Here is a 20,391-nt window from a genome sequence, read left to right on the forward strand (position 1 = left end):
CATAAATCTGCTAGATTAGAGCCATCTTTGGGGTGATTAATCAACAATAACTAGTTTTTAAATGTTTGAAGAATTTTTCTTCTTCTTCATTCAAGAATTTTCCTAGTTTGTTATTGTTCAACACCAGATCAACCTAGATCAAACAAACCTATAATCAAAAGTGTTTTGTTAACATCCATAAACCAAATAGAATGAGTTTAAACGAGGCTTTAAAGAATAAGCATTGGAGTCAATTTCTTCAACTAAACCTTTCAATGTGGTGCCCCAGGATGGCCACAGTCTAATGAATGAAACAAGTAAAAGAAAAAAAAAAGATTGAGGAAACAACTGACTCTTTTGACAGTAACCATTCAGGCCCAATTAGAATAAAAAAGAACATAATATTGATGATCTGGATGGAAGGAATTACTTAATTTGAAATAAAAATTTACTTTTCTTTTTTTCTTTTAACTTGCTGATTCTGAAGGCAGGAGCACTGTACATGACTTTAACAAGTTCTCTGATATTTAGATACTTAGGTAGGATTTGATCAAAATTGGCCCAGGCAATGACTAACTTAATACATCACCTGAAGAAAACGTTTAATCATGTTTCATGTTACAGCTATATTTTGGTCGTCATAGCCCATTCGAATTATGTGTTTTACAGAAATATATCCAGGTGTAGGTGGTTTATTTGGAATTTGATGGAGAAATTCAGCTAAAAGCTGTATGAATATTATGAAAGCATTTTCTTCTTTTATGTGTCTTAGCATAATTTTAAAGAGAGTAGGGCTAGTTGAATTGAAATAGTTTTTAGCGTTGAGATGTGACACTCACACAACTTTTGTAGAAGACAGATGGTAAGGGTACTAAGCCTTGGGGGGAATTTTAAAGTTGATGCCAACGTCATTTGAGCAATGCTGGTGGAAGATTTTCCACATCAAGCAAATGATATAGCACTCACAGTGGCATTGGAGGGATTCATGCTATTGTTTTGTTTCAACTGTTGCAGATCAGCAACTGCAAGAAGGACATACATACATATACACATACATACATACATAAATAAATAAATACACTCACACGATGAGCTTCTTTTAGTTTCCACCTATCAAATCTACTTACAAGGCTTGGGTCAGTTTGAGGCTATAGTAGAAAACACTTGCCCAAATACCATGCAATTGGAATTGAACCTGAAACCATTTGATCGGGAAGCAAAATGAATGATACAGCCATGCCTATACTGCTAATGATTCTGCTACCTTGCCACCTTACCTTATTTTGATATTAGTTTCAAATTTTGGTACAAAGTCAGTAATTTTAATTCACTTACCTTCTTCCCCAAATCTGCTAGCCTTGTGCCAAAATTTGAAACCAATATTAAAATAAGGCTTTAGATAAAGATTGCTCTTACATTTTGAAATGGTTTATTATCAAATAAATTTGGTTAATGCGTTAAGAAATCGGGTGCTAATAATTTAAATGTGTAACAGCTATGTAATGAATGTTGACTGTCTTCATTAATAAAGAAAATATTTTCAACTATGTTGAAATAACATGAGTAGGAAAACGGCCATTTTCAACTGATATTTGGTCTTTTACTGGTAGAGCTTCACTATCATCAACCTCATCACACCAACATTTGATATAATTTTTTATACAATAACTAGAAGTCGTTGTATTGAGTGTATTAAACACATGAAGTTGGAAACATCGAAATTATGTTGAGAAATACAACCTGAAATAAACAAAAAAAAAAATCATATAAACAGTTTTGGAGATAAACAAAATTAAAAAATCAACATCATTGTCATCATCATCATTAGCATCATCATCTTTGTCATGCTCATCGATTATCGATTTTTCAACTGCACTCTACACACAGTAATCCATGGGATTACAATAAGCAGGGATTAGAAGGCCAGAAATTGGGGTTGGTGAAGCTATAGAAATTCTCCAACAACAACTTCTGACTCTTTCAGGATGTATAGCAAGGAGCTGAATCCTGCTGCCACTTATATGGTCTCTCAGCAGTAATCCTTTCCAACCAGGGATTGACTACAATGTCCAGCAGCTTCACATAACCATCTGAATAGAGCCTATTGCTTTGTTCAAAGATGCAGGGTGGCATGACATCACCCTCACTGGAGACACATGCCTGCTGTGTCCCTTCCTGCTGGCCACAGCTTTCCTAGTCTCCATTGCAGCTGTCCATGTCATGTCTTTCAGCTTTTACAGTGTTCACAGAGCAACGAGTAGCAGCCATGATGTTGGCATTTTAATACGCAGCACAAAGCATCAGGATGAAGGTAACTTTTTTCCAACATTCAGATGACTTCCAATCTTTCATGTCAGTTAACTCTTTTTTCAATTACAACTTTATGTGCTTCAATGCCATTGATTGTTCACTAATGCATCAAGCCAAGCTGTTTCTGAAAAAAGGAGACATGGGAAAAGGAGACATAAAAAAAGGGAGACATCAAATTTATCCCAAACTAGTGGAAATTTAGTGTACTGTCCTCTATGTAAAATATATAAAATAATAAATAAATGCGCCCTTTTTTAAAGCCTAGCCAGGCTCATGGGCCCGGTGTCCCGGTTTCTGTGGCGTATGTGTTCCCCAGCTGGACGGGATGCCAGTCCATCGTAGCGTTACTCATTTTTTCCAGCTGAGTGGACTGGAGCAATGTGAAATGAAGTGTTTTGCTAAATAACACAACGCGACGCCCGGTCTAGGAATCGAAACCACAATCTTACGATCATGATGCTGACACCCTAACCACTAAGCCATGCACCTCCACATGTAAAATATATACTGTACAATAATGAAGCAAATGAAAGGTACAGTTGATGAAAATACAAACCTAACAGGGGCTTTTTTTGAAGTTACTCATTTTAAATGTACCCTGTTCTTTTAGTTTTTTCCCGTCTTCATTAACACAAAAACAAATTGAACCAACACATTGAACCTTCTCAAAGCTGCCATTTCTGGTGCAATTGAACGTTTTGTCATTTAATTTTAATACACGATATTTAGCCTTTTTTGCAGCACACTCTGTAAAGTGGAGAAACAGAATATTGTTAAGTAGTATAAATGTACAAATTTAAAATCTAAAATACAATCTGTTTCTCTTACACAGACATGTTAAAGCTTTCAAAAACAGAACTGCTCCCTTTTCAGCAGAGACCCTACATTTTACCAAATCTATTTAAAATGTCTGAGAAAATACTTTGCAGTATTTCTTCCAACTGTTTATATTTTAAGTTCAAATCCTATCCTGGTCACCTTTGCCTTTCATCCTTTCCGGCTCCATAAAACAAAGTACCAGGGGTAAATGTTATTAACTAATTCTTTCCTCAAGATTGCTGGCCTTGTGTCTAAATAGGAAACCATTGTCTCTTCAATGCATTTGAAACAGTTAACTCATCAAGCAATTAGTATTTATTGAAGGAAATAGTTCATAAACAGAGTTACATGTTTTTTGCTTTAACCCTTTGGCATTCGGATCGTTTTATTGAATGTAATGCTTATTTATACAGTCAACCATTGCTATAAAGAGATATAGACCAACAACTCTCTGAACTGCTAAACAGCAACAACAAATATCTTTATAGACCCCCAACCATTGTACCTAACATGTTCAGAAGATCTTACTTTAGTTAAGACTTCCAGCAGGTCCTGCTCAATATCTAACAACCTCATTTTAACTTTACAACATACAAAAACTGAAGATCTTCAAAATATCTAAATAGACATATACAGGCATATTTCCAGATAAATTTTGCAGTGAACTTTAAGCAGACAACATTTCTACTTTAACCCTTTAAAGCAAAGGTTTTCACCCATTTTTTTATCTATGGACCCCTTTGATTACAATTTTATTCTGGTGGACCCCAATAGCCATTCAATGCTTAAAATCTAGTTTTATAGAAACTCCTTTCATAATTCCGATTTTGTTTTTCACATATTAACTTGTGTAGGTTGAACTATGCAAAATGTTAGAGGAAGAAACCTAGCCCTTTCTTGCAATACATACCAATACATACACCTAAAGCAAATTTTTTTCAGGGACCTTTAAAATACTTTAGTTGATCTTCAATTTATTATTTTGCTGCGTGGACTCCCAAAAATCTCATATGGACCCAGGTTGAGAACCACCACTTTGAAGTCTTGATTCTTATCTAAGTCCATCAGTTGTGCTTCATAGGAACAGTGGGTAAAGCAAGACTGACCTTATAAACAATCTCAGCTTAAGAGAAAACTGGGATGGAGCAGGTGGTGGAAGGAAGAACAAGAAGAAGAAGAAAAACAAGATTACTTACTGCAAGAATTGGGAGTAACTTGAGACGAACGTAGATATTCATACTCTTTAAGTATTTTTCCATTGAAGCTGCATTGGCATCTAGAAAGAAAGAAAGAAGTGATGAGCACCTCCTCCTTTGGATAATTAGATGAAATATTTGCCTCAAAATTTTTTTATAGGTGCAAGCATGACTGTGTGGTAAAAAGTTTGCTTCTCAGCCAAATGGTTCTGAGTTCAGTCCCCCTGTGTAGCACCTTGGACAGATGTCGTCCACTGTAGCCCAGGTTAACCAAAGCCTTTTGAGTAGATTTGGTAGATAGAAACTGAAAAAAACTCTGTGCGTGTGTATGTATTCTTTTTTTATTCTTTTACATGTTTCAGTCATTTAATTGTGGCCATGCTGGAGCACTGCCTTTTTAGTCAAAGAAATCACTCTCAGGACTTATTCTTTGTAAGCCTAGTACTTATTCTATTATTATTATTATTATTATTATCATTATTAGCACTTCAGACAAAATGCTTTGTGACATTTCTTCCAGCTCTCCATGTTCTGAGTGCAAATTCTGTTGAGGACAATCCTTTTGAGATTGATAAAATAATTACTAGATGAGAATGGGGGGGGGGGGGGGGGGCGCAATGTAATCAACTTGCCCATCCTTTGAAATTGCTGGGGCCAGGAACCAAAATTTGAAACAATAGATTGTGTTGCTAGGTCTGGAGGTAAGAACAAATATCATAACCTTCACAGACTTTATGAGAACAGACTGATTGATACTGTTTATGTTCAAGTCAATGATATAGGGAAAGACCTGAACAGGGACGGAATTTCAGAGGGTTTAATATTCTAATGAAGACAGTCTGAATGTTGTGGTTAGTAAGGAGCCAGGGAGCAGGGCCACCTTAGCAGCATTATAGCCCCACAACTCCACCCCTGGATAAAATCATTGTACTGAGCCCTATAGTACTTATATTTTTGATAGTAAGCCACAGCAGACATAGAGTACAGCTTGGCCTCTAGATATGTACACTGCCCGATGTACTAATGCCTTAAGACAACACTGCCTGGGGGTAGCATAGACAAAAACATAGATAACAAAAGAAGAAATAAGTGGAGGAAAACCGAGAAGGTAGTAGTAGTGATGGAAAAGACAGAGAGGGGACACACCACACATGTATGTATGTATGCATGCATATGTAGATTTGTACATGTCTTTGTGTTTGTTCCCACCATCACTTGACTGGCTGTGTTGGTTTGACTATTCCCTCGTAACTTAGCAGCTCGGTAAAAAAGATCGATATAAGTGCCAGACTTATTAAAAAGACAAATACTGGGGTCAACTTGTTAAAAAAAAACATTAAAGCCTTCATGTCAGTGCAACAACATGGCTGCAGTCGAGTTCAACGAACTGAAACAAGTAAAAGATACATGTGTTTATTTAATGTTACTTACACACGGCCTTGGCATGCAATGTTTTTTAACTGCTTGAGGTAAGAGTGATCTGAAAATAAAAATGAATAAATTAATAATAAAATAGTCAAAAGGTGGTAAAATAATAGTAAAACAGGTTACCCTTAACAGAGTAGACATGCATGGAGTTGGTTGAAATATTAGGGGCAATTCATGGACCCAACACTTGCGATCTACCTAGCACCTGAGTATATTGCATTGTTTGTCATGTGTGGTATATTTATGATGGTGATGTTGATGATATATATACAGTGCTGGTGCCATGTAAAAAGCACCCAGCACACTCTGTGAAGTGGCTGGCATTAGGAAGGGCACCAAGCCATAGAAACCATACAAAAGCAGGCATTGGAGCCTGGCATAGTCCTCTGGCTTGCCAGCCCCTATCAAACCATCCAACTCATGTCATTATGGAAAAAATGGATATTAAATGATGATGATAATGTGTGTGAGTGTGTGTGTGTAAATACACACACACACATACACTCATCCATCTATGTATGAAATGCAATGTAAATATATTGTGAAAGGTAAATTTACTGCAGTATTCATCTGGAAATAAAATCTCTTATGGATGTGCTGAGTTTATATATATATATATATATATCAGAGGCAATCAAAAATCTCGCCCACAGCAACAAGCAAGAACACTAGATGAATTTCTGCCTCACTATGCTTTGTCAATAATGTGTACTCATTGGTCAACTACATGCTTAAACCAAATTTGTGGACACTGATACATAGACAATCTATCTGTGTATCTATATATCTTTTATCTTTTACTTGTTTCAGTCATTGTACTGCAGCCTTTCTGGGGCACTGTCTTGAAGGGTTTTGTTGTATGAATCAATCCCTGTACTAAATCTATCATTCTCTTATGTTGAACTGCTAAGTTATCTAATTTTTCCTATTCAAATTTGCTTTCACATTTGTCTATGTTCTCGTTTTGAATTTCTAAACTCTTGCAAGCTACAATTTCAATATATATATCTTGTAATTTCAAAATGGTGACCAAGGAATTGAAGTAAATTATACAATATCAAACGGATGGCAGAACTGGCAGAGCACTAGGCAAAACTCAGTGTTGTCTAGTGGTTACATTCCTTTACATTTTGAATTCAAGTACTACTCACGTGCACATTACCATACATCCTTCTGAAATTAATAGAATAAGTAGATGTTGATGAAATAATTACAGGGGTTGATCTAATCAAGGAAATTCTCCCACACGGTCGCAGTCCAATGATTGAAACCAACTATGAAGAGAGTCAAGTCTCCAAAACATACCACTTGTACATGTTTTGCTATATGGATTACACACAAGTCCTGGAGCACATTCTGCGGGTGATTGCAAAACCATGTTGAATGAAGAGCTACAAACAGCATTTTTCTCTGGAATGAATATATCAAAACTTACATCAGTACAAGAAATTAAACCATTTCATCTACTTACAAGGTTCCAAAAGGAAAAAAATTTTGGTTTTTTGTGAAGAGAAATAACTGACAGAGAAATATGAGAAATCTATCTTTATCATTGTTTTTGTTCTGTGTATCTTATATTAATTTGAGGGGTATCTGAGGGCACTTAATTACACTGTATAACAAAATTTTCTTTGGTCAGTAAGTGTTATTTACCATTTGCTTCTATCGAGAAATTAAAGGAAATGACAGTATACCTTTCAATCTTTGCTTTTGCGACTTGGACATAACTTTTTTGAAACAAAGGTTCTTCCAAATTCTGGTTACAAAACTAAGCAAGTATTGAGTAAATGGTTATTTCAAAATAACCATTTAGATTGACACTCATCATATTTCATGTTTCAAGTCATCTTATTTAATCTGACTTCCGTTTCCATCATCAGCATAGCAACTTAAGTTCCATCTAAGGTATGACTGTAAAATCCAAACTTGACTAGAGTGAAGCTAACCATAAACTCAATTGTTATCTGGAGTACATGTATTATAAGTTTCACAGAAATATCTTTTATATTTTGTTTGCTTCAGTCATTTGACTGCAGCCACGCTGGAGTGGAAGAAATCGATCCCAACACTTATTTATTTATTATTATTATTGTTATTAAGCCTAGTACTTATTCTATTAGTCTCTTTTTGCTGAAACACTAAGTTATTGGGAAGTAAACACACCAACACCAGTTGTCAAGCAGTGGTAAAGGGAACAAACACACACACATGCGCATGCAAATCCAGTCACAAAGCTGAAGCTATAGTAGAAAACGCTTTCCCAAGATGCCACACAGTGAAACTGAACCTGGAACCATTTGGTTGGGAAGCAAGCTTCTTACCACACAGCCATACCTGTATTCCTATTTTGCACTGTTTGTTGAAATACATGTACAAACTCTAGTAATTACTTGGAGCATATGTACAAAGTGAAGGCACGTAGCTCAGTGGTTAGAGCATCAGGCTCACAATCATGAGGTAGTGAGTTCGATTACCAGACCAGGCTGTGTGTTGTTGCATGGGCAACAACTTTGCCTGGACTTGAGGGGAACTTTCTAGGTGTAATCCAATGGTCATTCATGACCAAAGGCAGTTTTTACCCTTTATGTAGAAATTCCAGTGCAAAAGTCAATATACGATGCAATTTAACCCTGTAGTATTTAGACTAGCCATATCCAGCCAAAATAATCTACTTATTTTATAGTCAAACAGCTCAGATCTAAACCCATACACCTATACCACAATGTCATACTAAAAATAAACAATCACATCATCAAAATCTCAATGCTACAAATTAATTCATGATTAATTCCAAACAATGTGACTAAATAAGCATTACATTTAATAGAGTAATCCGAATGATAATGGGTTAATTAGTAATACTTACTCAAAAGTTGAACACAAATTTTACAGCAACCACATTGTATTGTTCTTAAGCAGCTTCCCACTGGAGGACACTCAGAACACTCGACCTCAATGTCACAGTTATAGGAAAAACCAACAGCGAATATCACAGTAGTAGGCAGAATGAGAACTAGAGCAGCAAAGACTGTGGTAAATAGTATTTTCTTCATGTTAATGCAACTGTCTTCACGCTGAAACATAACCAATGTCTGCAAATAAAGAAGAAAAAAAACAAAAAACAAAAACAAATGTCCTCACCTGTTTCAAAAGAAGGTAATATTTCCCCTGTGGCCAGACATAATCATAAGATATAAGAATGGAGTTAGGGCTAGATAAATGCTAGTCAACTGAGGAAAGCCTGTCGACCATGCAGAGAACATGTACATCAGCAGCTTGTTTATCTCCCCTATCTCCACTACAAGTACCTCGAAATTGATGGGAATGTTGTATATATTAGTGCTGTGACTAGGCCAGAATAACAAAAGTAGACTCTGGAAAATATGAAACTCAGAGCTGTCTGCATTTAACAAGGCCTTAGCTGTACCAGTACTAATTACCAACATTTGGGATAGTAGACTGGACACTAGATAAGATACATAGCCTGGACATCAAAACCAGAGAAGTACTGCCCACTCGTGGTAACTTCCACATTAACAGTGACACCAATAGGATTTATGTGAGATAAAGTGATGGCAGTAGAGGTACAAGGTTATCCAAACAGCCTTTAAACACCGCATTGTGTCACTCAGATAACACCTGTTGAACAGTAGAGAAAGAATTGAGTACATTCCAGGCATGCTCAAAAGTGAGAGCAGCAACCATCTTCAGAGTTGAAGAACCACTGTGCAGGTACTCTGAGAATACATGCAACCCAAAGGAGACTGAGCTGGCCTACCTAAACAGAAGCTTAGAAGAGAAGTAGGCATCACACCAGCAAAAAGCAATGCATGGGTACACATCCTGTAAGCTAGAGGGCAACAACGGTGTTGACAAGAAGAGTAGCCTCTCCTGGACCTGCAACAGATACATTACATCTCACCTCAAAGGATATACCTTTGCTAGCCAGGAACAGGAGATAGTTACTAAATACCTGATAAACAAGAGGGATAAAGATGTTGCCAAACCTCCATGTTGTGATAAAAAATGTTGGCTCTGCTATACCAAAGTGGAAGATATCAGTCACATCATCAGCAGCTGTCGCAAAATGTTTATAAAATATAGCTACCCCTGAGGAATAATACAGTTACAAAGAACATTTACAATGCTATCCACAGGAAAGACTGCCCCAACATATTCATCAAAGGCATGTCAGAACCAGCGGGTATTCACACCTTCAAAAACAAAGAATACTAGTGGAACCCCCCCCCCCCCAAAAAAAAACATCAATTCAGTGCAAACATAACAAACCTGATATTGTTCAGTGTCAGGGAACAAAAGTCATGCACTATTGCAGAGGTCAGCTACCCAGTAGATCTGAATGTTCAATCAAAAGTCCAGATAAAGGAGAACATTTATAGTGAATTAATACAGAACTCTCTCTCTCTCTCTCTCTTTCTCACACACACACACGCACGCGCGCACACACACACGCACGCGCGCACGCACACACGCACATACATACATGCATACATACATACAAACATACATATACTCATTTAGTGTTGACTGTTGTTAAAAAAGTACTTGATATTATAGTAGAGATTCGTAATATTTATATTTTATTTTGGTCGAGTCAGTTGGCCTGTCGGTGCACAAGGTCTTCAGACAGATTATTACAGGTGAAACTCAGAGTAGTTAGAGACTCACTCGGACATAAATAAAAATAACTTATCTCTACAGTGGTATCGGGTACTCTTTGAGAGAGAGAGAGAGAGAGAGAGAGAGGGGGGGAGAGAGAGACAGAGACAGATAGATAGACAGATACAGGCAGACAGCGACAGACAGATGGACAGACTTGGCAGGCAGACAGACAAATCAATCGACTGATCGATAAATAGATAGACAGATAAACAGAGCCATCGATCGACAGACAGATCGAGCGAGCGAGCGATAGTCAAACAGACAGACTGACAGATCGATCGATCGATAGACAGACAGCTTGCAGATAGATTGGGAGATCGATCGATAGACAGACAGACATATATATAAATAGACAGATAGATGAACCGTAAATATCTTTGCAAAATTAACAAATAGATAAATAGAAGGTTTATTATTTGATTTAAATTTACATAAAATTCGCTTCTTGAAAAGGCGAATCATAGTTTGCAAAACGCTCGTCTTTTCATAATAAAACTGCTTATTTTATTTCGATTTTCTCTGTTATTTTGTAAAAATTTAACATTATCAGTTTCCTATTACTTAAGAGTTTATGCTCCAAGACTGAATTAAACAGTAATAAATGAACTTTTAAAATTTATGCTTGAAAAGCAGTTAGAAAGAAACATCTGGCAGTTAATATGTATATTTATTATAAGTTTTCAGAGCTATAAACGGACATTATTTAGCATATATATATCTTAAAAGACGAATTTTCAAGAAAGATATTTAGAAATTATCTTAAAATATATCAAAAAGAAGAACGAAAGCAAGAAAGAAAATGCTGCTTACGACGAAATAATCCTTGTTTGTATACAAAAACATTTGCACGTGCCAAAGAGATAGCCTCTACGTGGTCACTCAACCTCTAGAAATAGCGGCCAAATCCTCTCAAAACACGTCCTGCTGTTTTAGAAAAGGACCAGTTGGATAATATGATGATAATATGTTCCAGAGTTACCTACATATGAGAGAAAGAACGGGGGTGGTCACGTTTGCAGTGCTTTTGATTATAGGCCTGCTTGATGAAGGCTGACCTGGGGTTAAAGAACGACATTAATATCATCTTCAAAGATAACTCTCAACGCGATGGCTTCCCCACTTTCAATTTTACCGGCAGAATCGGTAGCACGCCGGGCGAAATGCTTGGTGGTATTTCGTCTGCTGTTATGTTCTGAGTTCAAATTCCGCCGAGGTCGGCTTTGCCTTTCATCCTTTCGGGGTCGATAAATTAAGTACCAGTTATGCACTGAGATTCGATGTAATCGACATAGTCCGTTTGTCTGTCCTTGTTTGTCCCCTCTATGTTTAGCCCCTTGTGGGCAATAAAGAAATAAGAAACGTTAGCATGCCGGGTGACATGCTTAGCGGTACTTCGTCTGACAATACGTTCTGAGTTCAAATTCCGCTGAGGTCTACTTTGCTTTTCATCCTCGACAGGTCCCCTCGCCCCACCCCACCCCCCAAAAAAATTTCGGGCCTTGTGCCTAGAGTAGAAAAGATTATTATTCCCGGCTTCGTTTTCTTTCGTTTTCAATTCACCACGCATATATTCGTTAAGCGAAAGATCGCGTATCAGAGATGTAAAATTTAGTTATGTATGTGAGAGGATGATTTTATGAGTTACAAATAAAATAGTAATAATAATAATAATAATGATAATAATAATAATAATAATAATAATAATAATAATAATATATTATTATTACGTTATTATTATATTAATGTCCAGAAAACCACTAGCGTAGCTAGAATGTGTGCGGGCGACCCTTCCGTTTGCCGCCCCCAGACTCCACAAAAAACACATATTGCTTACAGCAGACCCAAAAGTGCCCTTTAAAAGTGCCGCCCGTGGTGGACCGCCCCTGCCGCCCCAGCTATGCTAATGCAGAAAACATGGAACCTCAAAAAGCAAAAAATGGAACGAAAAGAACAACATGCAATTACAGAACTTTATTTCAAAATGTGTGAACCAAATCAGGGTAATCTTCAGGTTTAGGAGGGTAAAAAAAAATATTCAAGGGAAGTAACTGAACGTCTTACCAGTATTCTCCGTCGTACTATGTTTATAAATAAATCACACACGTGATTTTATTGACGTTAACTCTTTATATAAAAATCACACACGTCATTGAATATCATAGTTTCTTATGAGAAATCGAAAATGCCTCATGGAAGACCGGCTGCACAACATCTTATTGTTGCTGAAAACGAAATCCTCAATCTCATCTTATCTATATGAATTTCTATGGCGGAATTCAACCCCAAAAGAAAAAAACATTTGTTTATTTTTTGGTTGCCATTTCTGAAGTGTATAATGTTGAGTAGGTGAATTTCTAGAACTGCATGGTGACCCTCACTCGGCGAGGTCGTGTTCATTGAAAATAAATATATTTTAATGAAATTTTCTACAGTTATGCTCCAGATGTAGAAAATTTCATTAATAAATATCTATTTTTAATGAACACGATCTCATTGAGATCAGCATGCAGTCCTAGAAATTTATCTGTTGAATTTCATTATCATTTCCATCGACAAAGTTCTCTCCATGCACAATTGTTTCTTTTCTGCCTGTTGTTTTTGACTCCGTTCCATCGGGTACTTCTGCAAACCATTTCGTTTCCGTTTTGGAAAAAGAAAAAAACATTTTAAACTTTTTTAGAAAAAATTCCGTCGCATGTTGTTTTAGATTCTTTTCTGCCTGTTGTTTTTGACTCCGTTCCGTCGGGTACTTCTGCAAAACATCTCGTTTCCGTTTTGTAAAAAGAAAAAAAACATTTTAAACTTTTATAAGAAAAAATTCCGTCTCATGCTGTTTTAGAAAAAAAAAAAAAAAAGCACGTGTGTGATTTATTTATAAACAGCTAAAAGAAAACGGATTATAATGGTAAGTCGTTCAGTTATTTCCCTTGAATATTTTTATTTACTTTTTTTTATCCCACTAAACTTGAAGATTACCCCCAAATCAGCACCTTGTGGGGGGTGAAAAACATGGCAGCGACTAAAAAAATACACAGAAGTATGTGGTAAAAAAGTTGATATATAATACCTGCTTTAATTTGCAAGAAAATGGCTATTAGCAAGGGAGGCTACTCTTAATCCTGCTTTAGTTGCTTCCCTTGATCGCTGCTGGTTTCGTTTATGAAATTTATTTTGATTAATAATATTTCGCTTTACCTTCATAGAAAACTGTCTTCTCCGCCAGAAAACATGGAACATCAAAAAGTAAATGTAAAATAGAAAATATATTTGAGATATGAAGTAGTAATTGTCGTTTTTACAGTATTGGAGCCTAATAGACCAAAACAGAAGATTACAAGGTAAAAAAAATATGTGGCAAAGCTATATAATCAAAAAATTAAGTAAAATTAATGCAGAAAAGGCGTATCTAAAATAAGAATAAAATGTATTAACGTTTTTATATATATATATATATATATATATATATATATATATAATGGGCTTCTTCCAGTTTCCTCCTGCCAGTTCCACTCATTAGCTTTTGATCAGCCGTGGGCTAAATTATAGGACACTTGTCCAAGCTGACGCACTGTAAGACTGAACTTGGAGCCATGTGATTGGGAAACAAACTTCTTACTATGAGGCCACATTTGTGCCTAGCCATACCTGCATCTCGCTGTACGTTAATAACTACAATTAATACTGCTTCTGTTGCTGTTAGTTATTTTTTAATAATCCAACTGGTTGTTACATCTAGCCAGATAGCCACCATTGACAAGGCCATTCCGACAAAACTATAAAAGCTAATAAACCAGATATTATTATAAAAGATCAGACAAAAAAAATATGTTTATTAATTGACATGAGTATTCCTTGCGATCACAATGTAGCGGTGAAAGAATTTGACAAGATCAGTAAATATAAAGACTTGCTAATAGAAATTGGAAAGATGTGGCATCTCAAGGTGACTACAGTTCCAGTGATTGTAGGAGCTCTAGGAATGAGTGTGTGTATATACATACATACACACAGACACATATACTTTTCTACTTTTTTATTCTAGGCACGAGACCCAAAATTTATTGGAGAGAGGGCTAGTCGATTAGATCGGCCCCAGTATGCAGCTGGTATTTAATTTATTGACCCTGAAAGGATGAAAGGCAAAGTCGACCTCAGCAGAATTTGAACTCAGAACATATATATATATATGTATATGTATGTATGTATGGATGGATGGATGGATAGATGGATGGATGAATGTCATATAAATATATATATATATATAGCTAAGCAACAATATGTATATGTGTGACGTTTCCTTGCAATGTACCATGCACTGGGATTGAACCTGCAGTCATAAAGTTGCAAAACAAATTGCTTTCTGCAACATAGTGGCTATGTTTGAGACTGTCCACTTTAATGTCATTATAAAAAGCAGCTCTTGAAATGTCTAGACATTTTTATTGCTAACAACAGAAGCTAGTAACAGACTGCAATAATAATTGAAGACTTATATCTTAGGACAGTCTTGAAAGAGTCATCTCTTAACAGTTGCAATTAGTGAAAGAAGTGACATAGTTTAGATTGCAACAGGTGCAAAACGCTGCACTGATCATTGAAAGACAATCAATACACTCACTCACTCACATGCATGCTCAGGAACATAGGCACTCACACATACACAATCTCTCTGATATACACAAATATACACACACACACGTGTGTGTGTATACATATATATATATGTATATATGTATATATATATATATATATATATATATATATATATATATATATACACACACACACACACAAGCATATATAAATGCATATATGTATATATATGCATACATATGTACATGTGTATATATGTGGGTGTGTGGGTGTCTGTATAGGCAAGACCTTCGTACATTGGGCCTCACCGAGGCGATGACTACTGACCGAGACCTTTGGAAATGTGCTGTGCGTGAGAAGACCCGGCAAGCCAAGTAAGATCGTTGCCAGTGCCCCTGGACTGGTTCTTGTGCGGGTGGCACATGAGATGCACCATTTTGAGTGTGGCCGTTGCCAGTACCGCCTGACTGGCTCCTGTAGGATTTTCGAGCGAGATCGTTGCAAGTGCCCCTGGACTGGCTTGTGCGGGTGGCACATAAAAGACACCATTTCGAGCATGGCCGTTTTCGTGCGGGTGACACGTAAAAGCACCCACTACACTCTCTGAGTGGTTGGCGTTAGGAAGGGCATCCAGCTGTAGAAACTCTGCCAAATTAGACTGGAGCCTGGTGTTGCCATCCGGTTTCACCAGTCCTCAGTCAAATCGTCCAACCCATGCTAGCATGGAAAGCGGACGTTAAACGATGATGATGATGATGATATATATATACATACACACATTCACATATATACATATATATGTATGTGTATATGTGTGTATATATGTATGTATGTATGTATATATATGCACACACACATATATACATATATATATACATGTATACACACACACACACACATTCAAAAATGCACAAATATAATGAGGAAGGTGATAGGGAGATGTGGAGGTTGTGAAATGTAATAGACAAAGCTAGATAAAAATGTCATACGGTGAGGCAGACATGTAAATGTGAAAGAAAAGGAGGGGGAAAATGAAAGGAAACTGACAAATAGATAGACAGATAAATAGACAGACTGGTTAATAGACAGAAAGATAGACAGACAGACAGATAGATAGATAGATAGATAGATAGATAGATAGATAGATAGATAGATAGATAGATAGATAGACAGACAGATGGAAGGACAGATAGATGGGCAGACAGATGGATAGATAGATAGATAGGTAGATATATTTCTTTTATTAGCCACACAGGGCTCAACAAAGATGGGACAAATACAATGTAGAGGTTTTCTTTTTGGGAGGGGGAAGGGGGAAAAAGTAGCGGGGGGTGTCGATCAAAAGGGATTGTAGAAAGGAAAAAAGGGGGAGAGAGAGAGAGGAAACCGGAACAAAAGTGACAATGACAAGAAAGAGAGAGAGAGAGGGAGGGAAAGAGAGTGAATGAGACAAAAGTAAGAGAGAGAGATAAATCTTTATAAGTTAACTTATTTCTTAAGATGTTCCTTGAGTTGTTCTCAAGAAAATCCCTCTAATTCTTTCCTCCTTATTAATTAGCATCACCACTAATTATAAACTCCTGATTACCATTGCATTTCACATCCCGTTTCCTTTTCGATCATTATAATTTCATTTGAGGTGAAGCATAATGAGAGATGTAACAGGCATCAGATGTCAAGAAGCTGCAATTAATGCTGTAAAACATTTCACAAAAGACAAGTGGCATTGTTGATGGATGTTGGTCAGCTGATGTCAGATCTTTGCAGTGCCAGACACTAAGAAACAGCTGCTATTACTTTTTTTTTTTACAATCTTATTTATTTATTTGTTGTTGTTGTTGTTGTAGATGTTGCTTTGTTAAACTGTTCATGTAAAACAATTGTAAAAGAAAAAGACATGAGACAGCAATATATGAAAATACCACAAACAAAAAAATTAGCTTTATGTACACACACACACACACACACACACACACACACACACATATATATATATATATATTTACATATATAGATATATTAGGTTATCAAGAAAGTTGTTGCAGAATTTTTAATTTTGGTTTTAAATTATATAAGAGATTTTTTTTTTTGTCTTCATGATCCTGTCAGTGCAGGTGTCACTTAAAAAGCATCCAGTCCACACTGTAAAGTGGTTGGTGTTCAGAAGGGCATCCAGCTTTAAAAACCTTGCCAAAATGGCCTCACCTGTACTTGTGCCATGTAAAAAGCACTAAGTCCACTATGCTGAGTGGTTGGTGCTAGGAAGGGCATCCAAATGTAAAAATCCTTCCAAAACAGTCACAAAAGTCTGATGCAGGTTTCTGCCTGGCCAGCTCTTGTCAAACTATCTCACCCATGCCGCCAGCATGGAAGGCAGACATTAAGTAATGATGATGATGATGATGATGATGATACACACACACACAAACATACACACATACACACACACACACACACACACACATATATATATATATATATACATAGAGAGAGAGAGACCTAATATACTTACACATGCATACACATAAATTCATACAACACACTAACATATACGTGTAATATATGCATATACACCTGCACTCACATATATATATATATACACATACACGTACATATACACACACATACATATATATGTATATATATGTGTGTGTGCGTGTATGCATAAATATATATATCTATGTATATACACACATACGCGCACACACTCACACACACATACTACACACAAATTTATGAGTGACTAACTGGAAGACAAAGAAATTTAAATACACAGCTGGAGGACCACTTATCTATATGTCATACAGTAGTTAATTAATAGATTCAATTATATACATAACATACACTGCTATACCTTTATACATACAATAGCATACACACACACACACACACACACCAACACAAACACACACATGAGCACATATGTTCGTGTGTATGCATATGTGTGTATATGTGTATGCGTGTGAGTGAGCCTGTGTGTGCCTCGACTGAGTATGTGTGTATATGTGTGTGTCTCCACTGATCTACATATGTTGTAGCATACATACATCAATTTTACAAACTACACACACACACATACAAGCATATATACACACACAGATGTGTGTATATATATATATATTTCTGTGTGTGAGTGTCTGCCTATATATTTATTATGTATATATGTATATATATATATTTGTGTGCACATGTGTATAAGTATGTGTGTATATGTATATGAATGAATGTTTGTTTGTGTGTGTGTATGTGTGTGTGTGTGCGCGCGTGTAATGTAGACATGGATATATAAGCTTGCCTGTATAAACATACATTTTAAAGCTAAGATTAACATATTTCTCCTATTACAAATATCTAAAAACATAGCTACACATATTATACACACATAAGGTCAATGTAGTTATTTCTACACTCAGCTATTGATGAATACATGCATTTATTTAAAAATTTAACAGTTGTTAACAAAAAGAAAGTACCTGTGTATATATATACACACCCAAAAGCCAAGACCCAGTTCTCATTCGATATTTCAACCACAGATTCATATAAACATTATGAAGAGCCTTATGGATGCATGACTAATAACACATACATATACATATAAAACTATTATGCATTTTCATACACATAAAGAGAAAGGCAACTTAAATATTTAAACACAAAGACCAGCTGTTAGTTTTCTAACCTACACCATTGAATTATCTGCTCTTGGTATACTAGCAGACACAACAGATTATTTCTACTTTTTTTTCCTTTTATAGACTTTTTTTGGTGAGGTTTATTTTATAAATTTATATATTTATTTATTACTTTTATTGTTGGTTAATTGCAGTCTTTTTATTTTCGTGTTTCAGGTCAGACGTAAAACAAGAGGACAAACTTAGAAAGTAGATTAGATATATATTCAATGGAAAAAAAAGTTTATTGATGTTGTCTCAATAGTGATAAATATCATTCAAAGATCTGAATGGTTAATAGATTGTGTTAGTGTAAAACACTTTTGCTGTTGTTGTTGTTGCTGATGATGATGATAATGATGTTAATGTTTAGGTGAGATGTGGCTGTAATTTGTTTTTGTTAGTTTGAATTTATTTTAAAAGTTTGAAAGTAGATCAGAGAAACAAACTTGCTAAAAAACACCAAAAAAAGAAAGAAAGAGAGAAAACGTCTGCAATAGGAAACAAGTGACTGTAAAACAGACGAAACAAAACAAAACAAAAAAAAATAATTTTTAAAAATAGAAAACTGAAGGAAATAATAGAAAGTGAAAGAATTCTTCATTAACTTTGTCAAAATGATTGAACAATTGATTTGCAAAGAGGAAGAATCCAATAATTTGGAACCAGAAGAAAAAGCCAAGTAAGTAATGTTTTCATTTAATCTCTTCATGGTTTTATCACAAACACACACATAAAATTACACATGCCTACATGCTCTCACAAACACACTCGTGCACACAAGTTAGTAAATATATATATATATATGCATATATATATATATATATATGTATATATATATATATATATATGTATATATATATATATGTATATATATATATATATATATGTATATATATATATATATATGTATATATATATATATATATATGTATATATATATATGTATATATATATATATATATATGTATATATATATATATATATATGTATATATATATATATATATATGTATATATATATATGTATATATATATATATATATATGTATATATATATATATATATATGTATATATATATATATATATATATATATATATATATATGTATATATATATATATATATATGTATATATATATATATATATATATATATATGTATATATATATATATATATATATATATATATATATGTATATATATATATATATATAAGTATATATATATATGTATATATATATATATATATGTATATATATATATATATATATATATGTATATATATATATATATATATATGTATATATATATATGTATATATATATATATATATATATATATGTATATATATATATATATATATATATATATGTATATATATATATATATATATGTATATATATATATGTATATATATATATATATATATGTATATATATATATATATATATATATGTATATATATATATATATATATGTATATATATATATATATATATATGTATATATATATATATATATATATGTATATAGGTGCAGGAGTGGCTGTGTGGTAAGTAGCTTGCTTACCAACTACATGGTTCCGGGTTCAGTCCCCACTGCATGGCACCTTGGGCAAGTGTTTTCTACTATAGCCTTGGGCCAACCAAAGCCTTGTGAGTGAATTTGGTAGAAGGAAACTGAAAGAAACCTGTTGTACATGTGTGT

General features: G+C 34.8%; 1 protein-coding gene across 7 annotated transcripts in view; it reads right to left on the reverse strand.

The window, feature by feature from the left end:
- Nucleotides 1-1,391: 1,391 nt before the first annotated feature.
- Nucleotides 1,392-20,391, reverse strand: part of LOC106877885 (uncharacterized) — a 19,476-nt gene continuing 476 nt past the window's right edge. Inside the window, exons 1-8 of one of the 7 annotated variants that reach the window (XM_014926929.3) lie at nucleotides 11,226-11,698; nucleotides 10,023-10,088; nucleotides 8,599-8,806; nucleotides 7,038-7,142; nucleotides 5,736-5,784; nucleotides 4,305-4,384; nucleotides 2,846-3,036; nucleotides 1,392-1,719 (exon numbers count right to left, since the gene is read on the reverse strand). In XM_014926929.3, coding sequence (XP_014782415.1) covers nucleotides 2,846-3,036; nucleotides 4,305-4,384; nucleotides 5,736-5,784; nucleotides 7,038-7,142; nucleotides 8,599-8,785 — 612 coding nt within the window. In that variant the 5' untranslated portion in view covers nucleotides 8,786-8,806; nucleotides 10,023-10,088; nucleotides 11,226-11,698 and the 3' untranslated portion in view covers nucleotides 1,392-1,719. Of the gene's footprint in view, nucleotides 1,720-2,845; nucleotides 3,037-4,304; nucleotides 4,385-5,735; nucleotides 5,785-7,037; nucleotides 7,143-8,598; nucleotides 8,825-9,739; nucleotides 9,937-10,022; nucleotides 10,089-11,225; nucleotides 11,717-20,391 lie in introns of those variants that run through there. The other 6 variants (XM_014926928.3, XM_014926927.3, XM_014926926.3 and 3 more) reach the window with 6 other exon arrangements.

Source organism: Octopus bimaculoides, chromosome 16, assembly GCF_046866305.1.
Source record: "Octopus bimaculoides isolate indiv1 chromosome 16, ASM4686630v1, whole genome shotgun sequence".
Classification (NCBI taxonomy): domain Eukaryota; kingdom Metazoa; phylum Mollusca; class Cephalopoda; order Octopoda; family Octopodidae; genus Octopus; species Octopus bimaculoides.